Source organism: Aphis gossypii, unplaced genomic scaffold (assembly GCF_020184175.1).
Source record: "Aphis gossypii isolate Hap1 unplaced genomic scaffold, ASM2018417v2 Contig00334_ERROPOS140289, whole genome shotgun sequence".
NCBI lineage: Eukaryota > Metazoa > Arthropoda > Insecta > Hemiptera > Aphididae > Aphis > Aphis gossypii.
The window spans coordinates 103,013-120,026 of record NW_026083071.1 but is presented as its reverse complement, the minus strand read 5'-3'; the positions used below and the strand labels follow the sequence as shown (position 1 = coordinate 120,026).

At 33.2% G+C, this 17,014-nt stretch overlaps 4 protein-coding genes across 4 annotated transcripts; 3 read left to right on the top strand and 1 right to left on the bottom strand.

Moving 5' to 3' along the window:
• Window positions 1-781: 781 nt before the first annotated feature.
• On the top strand, window positions 782-1,594 carry LOC126553818 (uncharacterized). The gene has a single exon (XM_050208931.1). It carries the CDS (start codon window positions 782-784, stop codon window positions 1,592-1,594), a length of 813 nt encoding a protein of 270 aa, XP_050064888.1.
• A 901-nt stretch (window positions 1,595-2,495) lies between these two features.
• Window positions 2,496-5,887, bottom strand: LOC126553817 (uncharacterized). The gene is made up of 3 exons (XM_050208930.1): window positions 5,479-5,887; window positions 2,986-5,430; window positions 2,496-2,914 (listed from the first exon to the last, which is right to left on the bottom strand). Exons 1-3 carry the CDS (start codon window positions 5,885-5,887, stop codon window positions 2,496-2,498), a joined length of 3,273 nt encoding a protein of 1,090 aa, XP_050064887.1.
• Window positions 5,888-11,951: 6,064 nt separating this feature from the next.
• On the top strand, window positions 11,952-12,644 carry LOC126553816 (uncharacterized). Its single transcript, XM_050208929.1, has one exon. The coding sequence runs from the start codon at window positions 11,952-11,954 to the stop codon at window positions 12,642-12,644; it is 693 nt and encodes a 230-aa protein (XP_050064886.1).
• Window positions 12,645-12,776: 132 nt separating this feature from the next.
• Window positions 12,777-14,009, top strand: LOC126553815 (52 kDa repressor of the inhibitor of the protein kinase-like). Its single transcript, XM_050208928.1, has one exon. It carries the CDS (start codon window positions 12,777-12,779, stop codon window positions 14,007-14,009), a length of 1,233 nt encoding a protein of 410 aa, XP_050064885.1.
• The last annotated feature ends 3,005 nt before the right edge of the window (window positions 14,010-17,014 follow it).

The window sequence follows — 17,014 nt, the reverse complement described above, 5'->3', positions numbered from 1 at the left end:
TCAAAAAATTTGTTTTATCTTGTGTTTTATAGATTATACAATTTAGGTTTGTTGGGTATCAATAAACCTCAATAGTAGTATGAAATAGCCGGTTCTGGATCCCCCCCGCTTCACCATCCCCGGCCATAAACGCGGCAGGTTCTACGTCACGACCACTACCCTCCCCCCGCGCGTATCGTGGCCCTATACTACGCCCCGCCCCTATCCCCACCCCGCCCCGCTACCCGGCCATCCCCGTGGCCCAGGCCGCGGCACAACCCCCGCCCCAGCGTGCCGCCGCCGCCGCGTATCGTGGCCCTATATCTCACCCCGCCCCGCTACCGCAGCAAACCGCGCCAGCCCCGTTACGTCATACATACTATATACATACCTATATACTATATAAATACATATATACATACATACATACATACTATATACTATATACATACATACATATATACTATATACATACATACATACATACATAAATACTATATACATACATACATAGCTATATACATAACACATAAGTGCGTGCACAGGGAGCTCGTGGCACCCTCTATCCGGTTCGCCAACCCTTTTATCGTATATGCGCGAATTTTCGCGCTAAATTAATATTGTGCTCGCCGCTTGACGTTTTGAGCGCTGTAAGTCGATCTAGTCTCGATAACTGATTACGCAGATTTATTGTTAACTATAAGATAATATCGTTATATAATATATTTCACGCGGCAGTGACGCTCTGCCAGCTCAAAGTTCAACAAGTGCGTTTAATTAAAACAGTGTGAAGCAACAAAAAATGGCAGGTCAAGCTATTCCTGTTCAGGTTTACGGTGGACTTGCGAGTAAAAATATACAACGCTCGTCTACTATACAGTCACCACCACCACCACCACCACCTAACGATTTAATTGACACCACGAACTTCGTTATAGACTTCGCTGCACGGAAGTCCATCAACATAGGACTCGATCCGTGGGACGTATTCAACGTATCCGTACAGATAATAACACCATCGCGTTATGTAAGCATAACAAGTGACTTTTTGAGGTGTATTTACTCATTGATGGGATATATTCTCTCAATTATATCTGACCCACCTGTTAAAAGTCGAGAGAGACTTTTCCTCAAAGACGAAATTAACACGCTGTCCAAAACTACTTATCGTGGCGAAAATATGCTCGTAATCGAGTCACATCTCCGTCAAGGATGTCGCGTGCTTTTGAACAGGCAAAATCTACTAAGGCTTCAAGATATACAATGGGCAATCGACGAATCGATCGCACGAAAATCTAATGTCGTACGATGTACAGTAATGGAGCAAACTGACCTAATTGCGTCATATTTAAGTATGAACGTTTATGTGGAAAAATCTGCGTGCGTTGAAGAAATGATTGCTGCCACCCGAAATATTCATAACAATTTACACACAATGAATATAATACCGGAGAGTCAATGCAGTTTCATTAACCAGATTAAATTGTTCGCCAACAAACAATTAGCATTGTGTTGGTCGGCGAACGTTCAGGCTAGCAGCGCGAAAAAATGCCGGTCCCGTTATAAGATGAAACACATGTGCATTATAATACTTTTCTGTACTATCTGTATTTAGGTCATCCGCTCACGCATTAATATAACATATTTTGTACATTTTGTATTAATTATATTATTGTAAAGACTTGTACATGCATGCAATATTGTTGAATTTCTTCATATTATATTATACATTGGGGGAAAAAAACGCGTTATATTTGTTATTTTTACTTTATTTATTACAAAAACATAATTATGCATAATATATAATAGTATACATACTCTAGTTGTACATATTGAGTAAAGTGAAAAAAAATACAGATTATTTTATATATACAAGGATAATATTATATATACATTTTAAACTATAATAATACATTTTTCTAACTTCTCCGCTAAACGGGTTGTACTGAATGACTCGATCATGTATAACTAGACAATAGTCTGCCGTGTTTGGTGGAAAATTATTAGCTGCCTCGATTTCAACTCGAAGATCTACGTTGGAAATCTTAGCGTCATCATTTTGCCGTGAACAATCTATGCAGATAAATGGTCCCAACTCTTTATATTTTTCCCTCGTCAAGCACGGCTGGCCAGTAAGTCTCTCGTAATAATGTTTTTGGAAATCGGCGTAATTTTGATAGAACATGGTAAAGAGATTTTTGTCAAAGTTTTCGTTGAAATCTTCATACGGATATTCGATTGAATTAATATATGCTTTAACGTTTGTCAGTGAACATATATCATAATCTCACGTTATAACCGTCCGCTACAGTACCGGGTGAATTGGTGAGAAAAGCAATTATTAAGCACCTAGGTTTTTCCACCTGCGAGTACGTTTTAACCATTCACGAGTGTTTGCTTGTCTGCGGCAGATTCGGGTACTCGCAAAGCTCCCAATTTCTAAAGGCGCAATTTATCATTTTTTTTGCTATCCACGATTTTCATTAGCTTCAACCTCTCCCAATCATCGACTTTGATCACAGGCACTTTCCACAACACACGCGTAAGCTCATTTTCCATATAAAACCATATTCTTTTAAGTTATTTCCACCTAGATTCAAAACAAAGTCTTCAATTAATACCAAACACTTATTATAAAGTTCACTGTCTGTTATATTATTTTCTAGATGTTGTCTATAATATTGTCGCCGAATATCGTCTGAAAAATCGTCCTTATACTTAGTCCAAAGACTTGAAGCATCTGAGGGATGGCAAAATATTAATATTACACTGAAAAGTTCTCGCATTTTATTAGGTGAACGACATAATGCTGCTTCTTCTAAAGCAAAATCCCACTGATTGTCATCTTCTAATAATCCAAGTGCTTTACATGTGGCCTGGAATGTCGGATACTCGATATTGTTCACAATCTTCAAAAATGAATACGATGTTGGACCTTTACGTAATGAAGAAGAAGACGAAGATGGTAACATTCAACATTGTTTGGGTGGATTGTATAAACTCTACCCAAAGCTGTATCTTTCTTAACTCCTGGCCAACCTTCGACATTCTGGCCTTGTTTACGTCTAACAAAATTCTTATTTTTCCACACATAATACGAAGCAACTTGTGGATAAAGCAATGTTCTTGCAAAATTATCGGTTTGACATATCTGGAAAAAAGCCTGAAGAGTTGTTGTTGGTGGATTTTCTATTCTTTCGGCAACATTATTTGCTGTGAAGTAGACACGTTGTCCATTTTCTAGGTGAACATCAAGATGAATAATAGCTGGATACCTATCGTGTATATAAAAACCTAAAATTTTCCAAGCTGCTTCGGAACTACTTATATACCTGCCACTTTCATATATTTTTATTTCATCTGTATGGTCAGATTTTCCTAAACCAAACGCTGCGTGATCACTACCTTTTGTGACATATTTGCATACATATTTTATAGACTTGATTGAACTGGTTATTTCTACATTTATATGAGCACTAAAAGTACGCAATAACACAGGGTTATATGGAACAACCCACCTGTTATCTAAGTCAATTGACTTAATACTCACTTTGAAACCACCATCGTTTGTTGATCGCCTTCTATATTTTGGATAGCCATCTTCACCTCTTTGAGTTTCTTGAATGAGCGTAACTGGATAACGTTTGCTGCAAACACCTCCTTTCATGCACGGAGAATTTTTATTCAAAAGTCCACATGGTCCATGTATCATGTTAGCCTTTACTATCTCGTACAGTAAAGGATCTACATCTGGATTCGGAATCTCAGCACACACGAATTTATCTATCATATCTGATGTAATTTGATTCTCCCACCATAGTAATATGTGTACGCGAGGTAGGCCTCGTTTCTGCCATTCAACTGAATATATATGGCACCTCACTTTCCCAAACAAATCTCCTTTTGTCAACAGATCTATTAACTCCTTAACTTTTCGATTAAATACTCTTGCAATGATGTCTGGGCGATGGTAATGTTTTTGTCCTCGTAAAAGTGCTTCTTGGATTTCTTGCCATTTTGGATTACACGTAAAAGTTACGAATAAATCTGAGCTGCCATAGTGTCGAACGTACGTCAGTGCATCTTGGGCTCGTTCATGCATATATCGTGGGCCTCCTGTAAAAGATGATGGCAATACAACTAATTTTCCAAGTTGATCTGCGTCAACATCTTGTCTTCCAACGGTATCTTTTAAATGAATATATTTAACTGCTCTAAGCTTATTTTGATGATTTCTAATGAAATTTAATCTTTCAGTCTCTATTTTTGCGTACATATCTACTAAATATTGGTTGAACAATGGACCATAACGAAGCAAATGATTATCTTGTTCTTTCCTTACCATAATTTTATATGAATAAAAATTGGCAGCAGATACAGTTTTATTTGTAATTAATTTTGTAGTTGCATCCTTCTGAGAAATATCTATTGAGTATCCATCTTCTCCATAACAAAACATTAGACGGTATTGAAGTGCGTCGTAGGATCTGTGTAATTCACTTATCCGTTGTAATCGATTATCGTGGCTTTGAATAATAATATCACGTTTTTCAAACTGCTGCCCAACTATAACTAAAGCTACTTCATTACATGTTGCAGCATTATAACAGCCTTTGTGTCCATTAGCAGGTTTTCTATCAGCGTGAATAACCACCTGAAAATTAGTATTATTTTGACTTGCATTATCTATTGTGGTTTTTAACTCTCGAATATACTTATTTTCAGTATGCAGCATATTTTGTAGCTGTTTGACTAATGCTTGTTTAACTTCTGGATAAAGAGAGCATCTAAGTTGAACTTCTTTTTCATCTTCGCCAACAAAATATATTTGTAAAAATTGTGGGTTTTCCTGAGTATTTGGAATCAAACTGCCGTACAAATGGTAGACTTGGCCTTGCACTTTAAATGTTGGCATAAAACCTTCTTCAACAATCTGTTTAGCACCAAACGAAGTCATTTGAAAACAACTATTATATTTCCTAGTACGATTAATGAAGTGATCATGATCAGGATGGTCTCCCTCAAGTAAACTGCGTAATGGTTCTGGGGGCGGCTGTAAGAGATCGAGTTGTGTTTTACCTATATTACAGCACATACCAGGAGTTTCGCCTTTCCACTTGAGAGCGTTACAAAAATTACATTTTTGGTTCATAGTACCAATGTTATTTTTATAATCAATAGTGGGATTATATGCTAGACCAGATAATTTCTTAATTTTCCATTTGAGTAAATTAATTTTAGTCGGAAACCCTAAAGTTTCTTGGTGTTTGATTACTTTGTACTTTGTTATAGCTTTCTTAACTTGGTTGATTCGAGTTTTATGTGTATATCTAGCACGGCGACGCTTCTTACTTTTTTTATTAATTGTATTTTTATTTTTATTACTATTTTCTGTGACACTAACATTATTAAAAATAGATAAATCACCCTCTGAAGTAGTATTTAAATTTACTGCAACATTATGAATATTAGGAATAGATAAATAAACATCAAAATGACCACTATTAATATTTCCAGTTAGACGCAATCTTTTTACTGGGAATGTATCTACACCAAATTTAGCATAAAGATTATGATTATAATAAATTTGAAATAAAAATGGGAAAATATTTCCAGCTGCAACCAATTCGCAATAACCACCGTAGACAGTAGGATTGACCATTTCACGAACATAAGCCTCAGCAGTGGAAAAGTTGTCACCATTTGAATTGTAAGACATAGTAATAAAAATATTCCAATTATCAGACACATACGAAACAATTTTATTTCGGATCTCCTGACGTCTTTCTTGAGTGTTAAACAAATGAAATGATATTGAACGGAAAAGGCAGGCACCATCACCGATAATTGGTACAACTATTTGAGGTGTCAACATTCCATTGACAAAAATGTCTTCAATCGATGACATTTTAAAAAAAAAATATTCAAACAATTAATAAATTGAATAAATATAATATTTTCAATAATTATATACAAAGCTAGAGTAGCTATAGTAACAGCTAGAGGCTCACGGCTTATATTATTGATAATAATTATAATTTTAGATAAGAATTAGAAATAACCGTACATAAACTGGGGTGCGTATACGAAGACGCATTAATAATTAATATTCGAAAATAATAAGTAAAACACCTAAAGCGTAGGGTATTTTACGACTTCATGTTATCATGTTTTTATACATAATAATAATAATTAGCTGTAATAATAAAGTGATAAATGTGTTAACACATAAATCAGGTTGTTTAAGCAACCATTTATAAACAAAAATTATAAACAAAATTTCCATCGTAAATCTCAAAATCCCCGTTTGAGCAACCCTTTAAAATGAGAATTTCGAAAAATCCTTTCTTACTGCGACTATACATAGTAATAAGTACATATCCTGAAAAATTCAAATAAATCCGTACGGTAGTTTTGGCTGTACGTTGATTATTGGTAAAGTATACTTTCTCTTATATATATATATTATTATTATATCTATATTTTTTTTACTTTATAAAATTAAGTCGCTTTTTTTTTGTCCGGGCTAATCTCCGAAACTACTTATTCAATCGTCGTGCAATTTTTTTTAAATTAAAGAGAATGTCGGGGAGCGGGTTTATAGCATAAATTATGGACCTAACTCCTGTGAGTTATAGATTTAGAGACAAAAACTGAGTTACATCGGTGGCGCCCTCTAGCAGATAAAAATATAAATATAAATATAATAAATATAATAGCAGGGCTTGAAATCGATGAATATCGATAAAAATCGAAAAAAAAAATATTTTTATATTCTGGTTGATATACATTTTTTATTATAGATACTGAGAACTTTAGAGTAAACAAATATAATAGTTGGCACATTATTCATTTTGTTTTGAAACTTTATCGTTTTATGTTACCTATGTACTTTTTCAATTGTTAATAGAAGTTAATCATTTAAAGCCGTAATTGATTGTACTATTTATTAAATTATTTACTATTTATTTAATTGATTGTACTACTTTCATTTTTAAAATACCTCGACGAAAGTTAAACATTGGTCGATCTCAGAATGATGCCAAAAGAAAGCGTGTAGTACGTAGAGAACGACAAACAAATAATGATGATGTTGTTAAAGGAACTGTGGTGGAAGGGCACATTGACGTCAAAAAAACCGATGTTCTGGGCAGAGTATATACAATCCATCCTAACAATACCGAGTGTTTTCACTTGAGGATGCTGCTCCATATAGTTAAAGGTCCAACTTCTTTTCAAAGTCTTCGCACAGTGAAAAATGTCATTTATGACACTTTTCAAGGTGCATGCAAAGCGTTGGGTTTATTGGATGACGAGTCTCATTGGGAAAACACGCTATCAGAAGCGTCTATATGTTGTACACCTAAATCACTAAGATGTTTATTTGCTATCATGCTAACGTTTTGTCAAATTACTGATCCTTTGAAGCTTTGGCAAAATTATCGTGAAAGTATGGCCGACGATATACTGCATCGAAAACGACAGGAATTGTCATCAAATGATATTAGTTTTGACCAAATTATATTTGATGAAGCTTTATTTGAATTAAACAAAGAAGTGGAAGTTTTATCGGGGAAATCTATAGTACATTTTGGTTTTCCCTTACCGATAAACATAAATAGAACAACAATTAATATTGAGTGTTTAAGAGAGAGAAGTTATGATCAACAGCAACTATTATTGTCCGTTCAAAATGAAAATCAATTAAACCGTGAACAAAGAATTGTATATGATTCAGTAATGTCGTCTGTTAACAATAATGAAGGCAAAATATTATTTTTAGATGCTCCTGGGGGCACGGGTAAAACTTTTTTGATAAATTTACTTCTTGCAAATGTAAGATATGGTGGAAAAATTGCTCTTGCGGTAGCGTCATCTGGCATTGCAGCTACGCTATTAGTAGGGGGCCGAACAGCTCATTCTACATTTAAACTTGCTTTGAAATTTGATAGTGACGATATTACGAGTGTCTGTAACGTTTCAAAGCAAAGTGGTACTGGTAAATTGATGCAGGACTGTTGTCTAATTATTTGGGACGAAGCGTCAATGTCCCAAAAAACTTCAGTTGAAGCTTTAGATAGAACGATGCGAGACTTGCGTCATAATAATAGTCCTATGGGTGGCTGCACAGTGTTGTTCTCTGGAGACTTCCATCAGATCTTGCCTGTGGTTACAAGAGGGACAAGAGCTGATGAAGTCAACGCGTCATTGAAAAGATCCTACTTATGGCCTTATATAAAAATATTAGAACTTAAAAAATATATGAGAGTGCTATGTACAGATCAAGATAATATAAATTTTCTCAAAGATTTACTTTTAATAGCAAAGGAGAATTTCAAGCAACGAATGATAAAAAATATTAAAAGTTTCTGTAATTCAGTACCCACTATAACAAAATTGATTCAAAACGTGTGCCCGAACATTCAAAATATATCTTCTAAATCATTGAAATGGTTTCAAGAAAGGGCTATTTTGTCACCAACAAATGAGCAAGTCGACAAAATAAATGATTTGATTCTATCTAGGTTTGACACGCTCAATCACAAATGTACTATTCAGTTGATACAGTTTTAGAAAAAGAGGATGCAGTCCATTTCCCAACTGAATTTCTTAACTCTTTAACACCTCCAGGAGTCCCACCACATAAACTGATTTTAAAAATAGGGGCACCTATTATTTTAATGAGAAATTTGAGCCCACCCACACTTTGCAACGGTACAAGACTACAAATCAAAAAATTGAGAAGTTCATTACTCGAGTGCATAATATTAACAGGCTGTGGTAATGGAAAAACTGTTTTAATACCAAGAATACCAATTATACCCTCAGATTTACCTTTTAAGTTTAAACGTATTCAATTTCCCGTTAAATTAGCATTTGCAATGACTATAAATAAGGCACAGGGACAAACACTTAACGTTGCTGGAATTGACCTAAGCGTTCAATGTTTTTCTCACGGTCAACTATACGTCGCCCTGTCACGTGTGACATCCAAATTTAATTATTATTAATATTATTATTATTATTATTATTATTATTTTTGCCCCTGATCCAGAAAAAGTTGATAACGTTGTTTATAAAGAAATTTTTTAAGTCTTTGAATAATTATCAAAATACTGGCATAATTCATCTTTTGTTTCATCCATAGTTATACCTACAAAATGTACATACACAATTTACATACATCTGAGAAATCTTGCAATAGCGAAGCATTGCCGGGTCAGCTAGTATACTTATAATAATCGTAATAATATGGTATTAAAAAAAATCGTAAACGTATGTATTTATCGTATAAGAGAAAGCATTAGCTTTAATTTTCAAAATTCAAATTAAAAAATCAAAAACTAACTCGAAAAAAAAATGCAAAAAATTGTTGAATACGGGCGGAGGACACGTTAATTAGAGTGCCGCCGTAAAAATGCGCCAAAGGCACAGCCAGGGAGGGAATCGAACCCGCTACCTCCTATTACCTTTCACGGGGAACTTACGCCTTGTCCTATCGACTACAGTTTAAGCTGGATACTGGTGCCGAATCTCGAGCACTTAAACTGTTTCTGTGCTGCTACGAATTTTTCGTTCAGCTCAGTTTTAATTCGTATAATTCGTGTGTAATAAAGCTTAATTATTCTTATTAATTATCTAATTAATGCAGGGGTGTCCAACCTTTTGTGAAGACTGGGCCACATCATATAGGTAGAAGTTGTTGTGGGCCACATATTTTTTTTAATAATAATACATTCAAATTTAATGATTAAATTATATTTTATAATACAACAATATATTTTTTTTTATAATTTTACAATAGTGTATAATAAGCAGAAATATTTTTACAAGTATTAATATTTAATTATAAGTACACAGAAAAGTATATTTATTTATAACAAAAAAAAAGTTTTAGCTTAAAAAAGTTATTTAATGTGAAATTTACACTAATAAAGTTTATCTTTAGGCCCGATGCACACGACCGTATGTAACATAAGATAAAATGACGCAACGGTAAAAATATAGACGTGAGCATCGGCCCTTACAGTTTATTTGATGTTTTATAATTTTATATTCTTAAAATAAATTTGTTCTCGTAATATTAATGTATTATTTACAATTAATTCACGGTTTTTAAATTGAAGTGAGGGCCGCATCAAAATCTACTAAGGGCCGCATGCGTTGGGCACCCCTGATTTAATGTATATCTGTAACACTACCTACTTATATACCTTAATCATACATCTATTTAACGTATTTAATAATAAATCTACAAAATAAGAAGTTAACGTTTCTCAAAGCAACGTACAGTTAAAATACTCATACCTATAGGAATTTTTATAACATATAATCATGTACACGAACATTGTATTGCTTGGTGAATTGTCGTCTAGAAACACACAGCAAAAAAAACAAACAACGGTTGAATATAAAACAACATAATTTTGTATTATAATATACAAATTATCAGACAGATCGGAAAAAACAGTCGAATAAAAAAAAAAAATCGAAGGAAAACGTCGTCATACTCGGAAGACTCCAAAACGCACGGAACGGAACGGAAAACGTTCGGAAAAGTATGCAAATCGTAAAAAAAAGTAAAAATTTTTCGAAAAACCGCATAATAATCGAGCGGAAATCGAAAACGCGTTATATATATATGTATATAATACTATAACAAAAGTGTCATAAACATTTCCTACAGAAATTCTTAGGTATGATTAAAAATATTTGCAATTACAACTTTGACTTACCTAACTATACTGAGTGCGCCGAAAGAGTGCAAATCGGCTATCAAGTTCTGCGCATCCTCTTGTATCTCCCTGCTGTCCAAACTGGTTTCCCTATGGCAGAGTGACGCTTGGGGATGCGCAGTAAAACCGAATTTGGTCGCCGCCGACTTGCGCTCTCTCAGCGCACTCAGTTTATACCTGTAGGTACCTAACTCTTTCAGGGGCTTTTATATTATGAAACATATCAATTGTATATGTATGTGTGTGTGTGTGTGTGTGTGAATAAATATTATATTAAAAAATGAAGAGTATGCCATCATATATACCTGTATAATTCTGTTTAATTCGTGTGTAATAAAGCTTATATTAATTGTCTATTTAATATAACGTTTCCCAAAGCAACGTACACTTGAAAGTTGAAACCCTCATACCTATAGGTATTTACGTAAAACGGGTTGAAAATACAACAACGTATTATAATATAACAAATAGCCGATAAAAAAAAAAAAAAGTTAAAATCGTCGAAAACCCGCGTAATAATCGAACCTAACCTAAGAAAAACGCGATATCGAGACGGCGTTGTTGGAGAACCGTCCGTTTTCGATAACGACGGCGGCGGGCCATGGAGTATAAAAACGGCGACCGAGGCGCACTCTTTTCTTAGTGAACGAACTATTATTCACGCTTTATTATATAAGACTAGCAGGCCAGCCTGCTAGCCGGGTGTGCCTCGCTCTGCTGTGAAAATCGGTCTAAGTGAAATTCGGTCTAAGTGATATTCGCTCTAAGTGAGTATCCTAGATTGGAGACGGGACTGTAAAGAAAATATCGTAAAAAGTCTAGTAGTCACAACTTTAGTTAACCTAACCTCCGATGGTTTGGAAGGAGCCGAGAGAGTCCTAATCTAACCTTCGAGGGGGTCGGTTGAAAATCGTGTTATCAAAAACCTAACCTAACCGTTTCCCATTGCATTCCCCTTTCTTTTTGTATATAAAAAAATGTATTAAGCGAAAATGGTAGTCGAGTGTCTAAGTATCAATCATCACATCACGTACCTAAGTGTGTATCCTAAATCTATATCTGACAATACAATCCGCCTGCGCCTCCGACATCGAAGGTCTAATGTTGTATTGTAGGATAATAGCTATAAGTATAAAGTCGAATAAAAATAAAATGAATCTTTTCGTAACTATGTAGCAAAACATGGCTTACATCAAAATCTATCCGATGATTTTTCTTATCCCGGTCGAAAATATAATGACAAAACAGTTATTTCAGAGGAAAATGTTAAATGGTGAATTCGCATTACGTTCATGGCTTGTATATTCTAAAAGTAAAGGTGTAGTATTTTGTGGGCCTGTTCGTTTATTTGAAAAAAGTTTAAACAAAATTCAACTTGTAACAGAGGGTTATAATGACTGGAAAAATGCCAATCAGCGTTTCAATTGGCATGAAAATAGCCAAGAAAATAAAAATTCAATTATAAAATTAAAATTACGAGGTAAAGAACTCGGAAAAATTGATAACAGTGTAGTACTACAACTACAGGAAGAGACTATATTATACTGGAGGAATGTTTTAAAAAGGATAGTTGCTACAATAAAATCACTAACTTCTCGTGGATTACCGTTACGTGGTCATAATTCTATTTTTGGCTCTAATTACAATGAAAACTATATGATGTCTTTAGAATTATTAGCTCAATTCGATTCATTTTTAGCAGATCATATTGCACGTTTTAGTAATAAAGGAAGCGGTACAACTTCTTATTTATCACACAGTATTTGTGATGAGTTTATACAATTAATTACGAAAAAAATGAAAAATACTATAATACAAGAGTTAGTGAAATCTAAATACTTTTCAATAAGCGTAGATTCTACCCCAGATATCTCTCATGTAGACCAACTTTCTTTTATGGTGAGATATGTACAACGGCGAGCCTATTGAACGTTTCTATGTTTCACTCCTAATACAGGACACAAAGCTGAACAATTAGTAGATGCTATTTTAAATATTTTAAAGGTTTATAACATTGATATTGCTAATTGTCTAGGACGGGCATATGATAACGCCAGCAATATGTCCGGCATTTATACAGGTTTGCAGGCCCGAATAAAAACATTAAGCCCCTTAGCTTATTTTGTACCATGCTCTGCGCACTCTTTAAATCTAGTAGGAACATCTGCCGCTGAATTTTGTAGTAATGCATCTTCATTTTTTGGACTTATTCAACAACTTTACAATTTTTTCACAGCATCTACTCATAGATGGAATACTTTACACGACAATATGAAGCAAAACTCATACACACTTAAATCTTTATTAATAACTAGATGGTCGGCTCGCGCGGATGCATGTAGAGCTTTAAATGCATCATGGTCAGAAATAATAAACTCATTATTACTTATTAAAAATAATGAAAACGAAAAATGCATTACCAGAAACAAAGACAAAGGTCTATATAAAAGTTTACAATCTTTGGAAACTGCATTTTTGACCGTTTTTTGGACATATGTATTAGATCAGTTAAATATAACTAACAAAACTTTACAAGGTACTGCAATTGATATTGGTACAGCTTCAAAGTTATATGCATCGCTTATTAATCTTATTCAAGAAACTCGGGATAGTTTTGACTATTTTGAAGAACAAGCAAAAACTATGTCAGGAATTGAATTATATCAAGATACAAAGACCCGTTTTAAAAAGAGGAAAGTATTTTATGATGAAAAAAGCGATACTGATACATCAATGAATGGCCGAGAAAAGTTTAAAATATTTACATTTTATGTGGTTATTAATCGAATAGCAAGTGAATTAGAAAAACGGCGACAGGCTTATGATTTTTACTACACTAAATTTATCGTACTCCACAAGCTTATTTCTTTAAGTGTTTCGGAAATTATAGAATATGCCAATAAGTTACAAGAATGTTACAAAGATGATATTGAAAAAGCATTTTCAACAGAATGTATACATTTTAAATCCTATTTGGAATCTTCAAATAAACAAATAAATTGCATTTTTCCTTTACAAATGTGTAAGTTATTACGAGAAGATTCTCTTACGGACGTGTATCCTAATATAGATATTGCACTTAGAATATATGTTTATACTCCAATTTCTAACTGTACTACTGAGCGTTCTTTTTCATGTCTTAAACGAATCAAAAATTATTTAAGATCGACTATGGGTACTACAAAACTCAATAGTTTGGCTATATTGAATATTGAAGCGGATTTACTGTCGACTTTAAATTGCGATGATTTAATTGATGCATTTGCTGAGGAAAAAAGTAGAAGAAAAAGTTAAAAGTTTTAATTTTTGTAATTTGATGTTCATTAATAATGTATATTTTTTAATATAATATTATAATATAATAAATTGTATATTTAAATATGTTTTATAAATAATTTTTGGAAAGATTGAGGGGGTGGGGGAGGCGGCGAATTGGAAAATGCCTATAGGCGGAAAAATCTTAAATACGCCACTGGTTGTATTGTAGGATTATAAGTATAAAGTCGAATAACATATTATGAGCATTCAAGTCGAGTTGTCAGTTATCATTGGGAAAAATCAAATTAAACTTCATTAAACCCACCACGTAGGCAATCCGACTGCGTCGGATCGGGGACAATGCGTGAATAGTAGGTTTATAATGCCAATATAGTATAATATGAACAATCTGATACCGTGTTCCGTCGCATGCCTGGTTCTTTTTTTCATATTATAAAATTTATTTAGTGAAAATGGTAGTTGAATGTCTAGCTATCAGTCATCATAATATATTATGTAAATCGATGTCCGAAAGTTAAATACATAATTTTCATACCTCCTAATGTCAAAGGTTAGAATATATCAGATGTTGTTTTTGATATGTAGGAAACTATATAAAACATATCAAATGTCATAAAAATTCAAAATGTACTCCATTAACGCGTTGTAGTACTACACTTTATATTATACTAATAATAATCGTAATAATATGGTATTAAAAAAAAATCGTAGACGTATGTATTTTATCGTATAAGATAAAGGAATAGCTTTAATTTTCAAAATTCAAATTAAAAAATCAAAAAATAACTCTTAAAAAGAATGCAATAAATTTAGAGCGTTCGCGGGTGGCCGTGTATATCAAATCGCCACAGTAGGATCGATTATAATATGTATTATGAAGTAAAATTAAAATTGGCATTAGTTACAATGAATAGAACAATAAGTATTTGAGTTGACTTTTCTACAATTTTAATTTATTTTTTTATTTTTTATTATTGTAGGTGTTTGAAATATTTGAAATTTGAATTCAGAATAATTTTGAAAAGCAAAAGAATTACACGATAGAATAGAAATTAAGTATTTGAGGGGGGGTCTAGCAATCAGTCATCACCTAAAGTAAATCTTTGTAATATGTACTTTTAAATACAACATCATTATTATCATAATTTAAAAATTGTTTTGAAATTTTAAAAATACATAAGGTGTATATCACACGTGATAAATATAAAAACAGGGTAGGTAAATATTTAACCCATCTTTGAAATCCTTTATTGTACCAATATTTTACATTATTGACCAGTGTCGTGTATTCGTTATAATATAGTCAGTATTATTAATATATGTGAAGGAAAGATAAATAAAATAAAGAATATTAACAACAAACAGAAAATAATCGTTTGATAATTATAATTTATAGCTCAGCATTAATGAAATATAATAAGTTGTTAAATAAAAATTAGACAATTTATTGTAATAAATGTATTGGTTTATTCAGAACCAATTTAAAAGCAATAATGCTTTGTAAGTGTAAATATGAATGAGTGTGTATAATGTTCAGATAACTGGTTTACATTAAACCAGCATTTTAAGCATAACGTCTCATAATATATAAGCTAAAAAAAAAACAGTAGTACAAAAAAAACTTGGTGCTTAGATGACAGATGTTGTATATTGTGCAATTGCATCTTATTATTATATACGTATTTTCCGTGTCTATGATATTGGTGTTCATAATACTTCCCATACATAATATATGTATTTAAGGGGTTCAATGAGGTATTGGTTTTCTACGAATACAAAATATATACCTAATAAGCAAAATTTGTATATACTTTCGCATATTTAAAGTTGTACGTATTTAACAATAATACGCCGACTGTGGAAGTGAAGGCGTATAGGTAGTAATGATGGGTAACTACACTAATAATTAATAAATACTAATTTTGTATTGAGTATAACGAATTTACCAACAATAAATAGATTTACAATTCGTCAAATCGAAATCTTATCGACGATAAGATAATATTACTATACTCAAAGATTAAATCTAACACGGCAGCCGTTGACGTCCAATTAATATCGGACTGCGAAGATGACAATATATATTATATAAACATAATATAAACGCCACGTAAAAATAAAATCGAAATCTCCGTTTTTTTTAATGTTTAATAACAATTGCATTTCATCGGTGTGTAAAAACTCGAGATAAATCTGTACGTATATAATATAAACACAATTATATTTATGATATGGGTACGTATAATGCAGCATTGATTTATCAAGTAAAATGAAATCCAACTGCAATATACACCCGAATGAGTTGAAAATCGATATTGAATAACCAATCCGCTTAAAATATATAATTACCCATGTATACAATATTGCCGAGTTCAAAAAATAATAAATATACATCAATACATGAATAGCGTATAGGTAGTAAATATATGGGAAACTATAAAATATATAATATTCCAGTAATATACGTAGGTATGCATAATATATTATTAAACGGTGGTAATGGTGAAATATATTAGAGCTTTAACTCTCGACAATCAAACGAAAAAACGAAAAAAAAAATCGGAAAAAAATGCAAAAAATCAATAGCGTCCGGGCGGCCGTGCGTGTTAAAGCGCCGCCGTCGGATCAACGATGAATCCGCCAGAGCGGGATTCGAACCTGACTACCCTAGCACGGAGACCTAACGCCTAAACCTATTGACTACAGTTTGAGATGGTAAATCATGTCGGCGTCATAGCGCGGCGGAACGGAATTTTGTGATTGGTAATTGTCTATAATACGGGTGGCGCCGCGCCGGCGGAAAGACGAACCGCTTCACGCTTTATTATATAAGGTTATATAAGGAGATAAGTAGATTGACGGACAACGGAAAACTCATGACAAAATAAATTTATTTTGTCAAGGGAAAACTGTTAACGGAACACATATACACTATCGCACATTCCTATAACCAATAATAGCGATCGCAACAATTCGAGTTGTATCGTAATCGCAAGTCGCGACCGCTGCATGTATCGTTT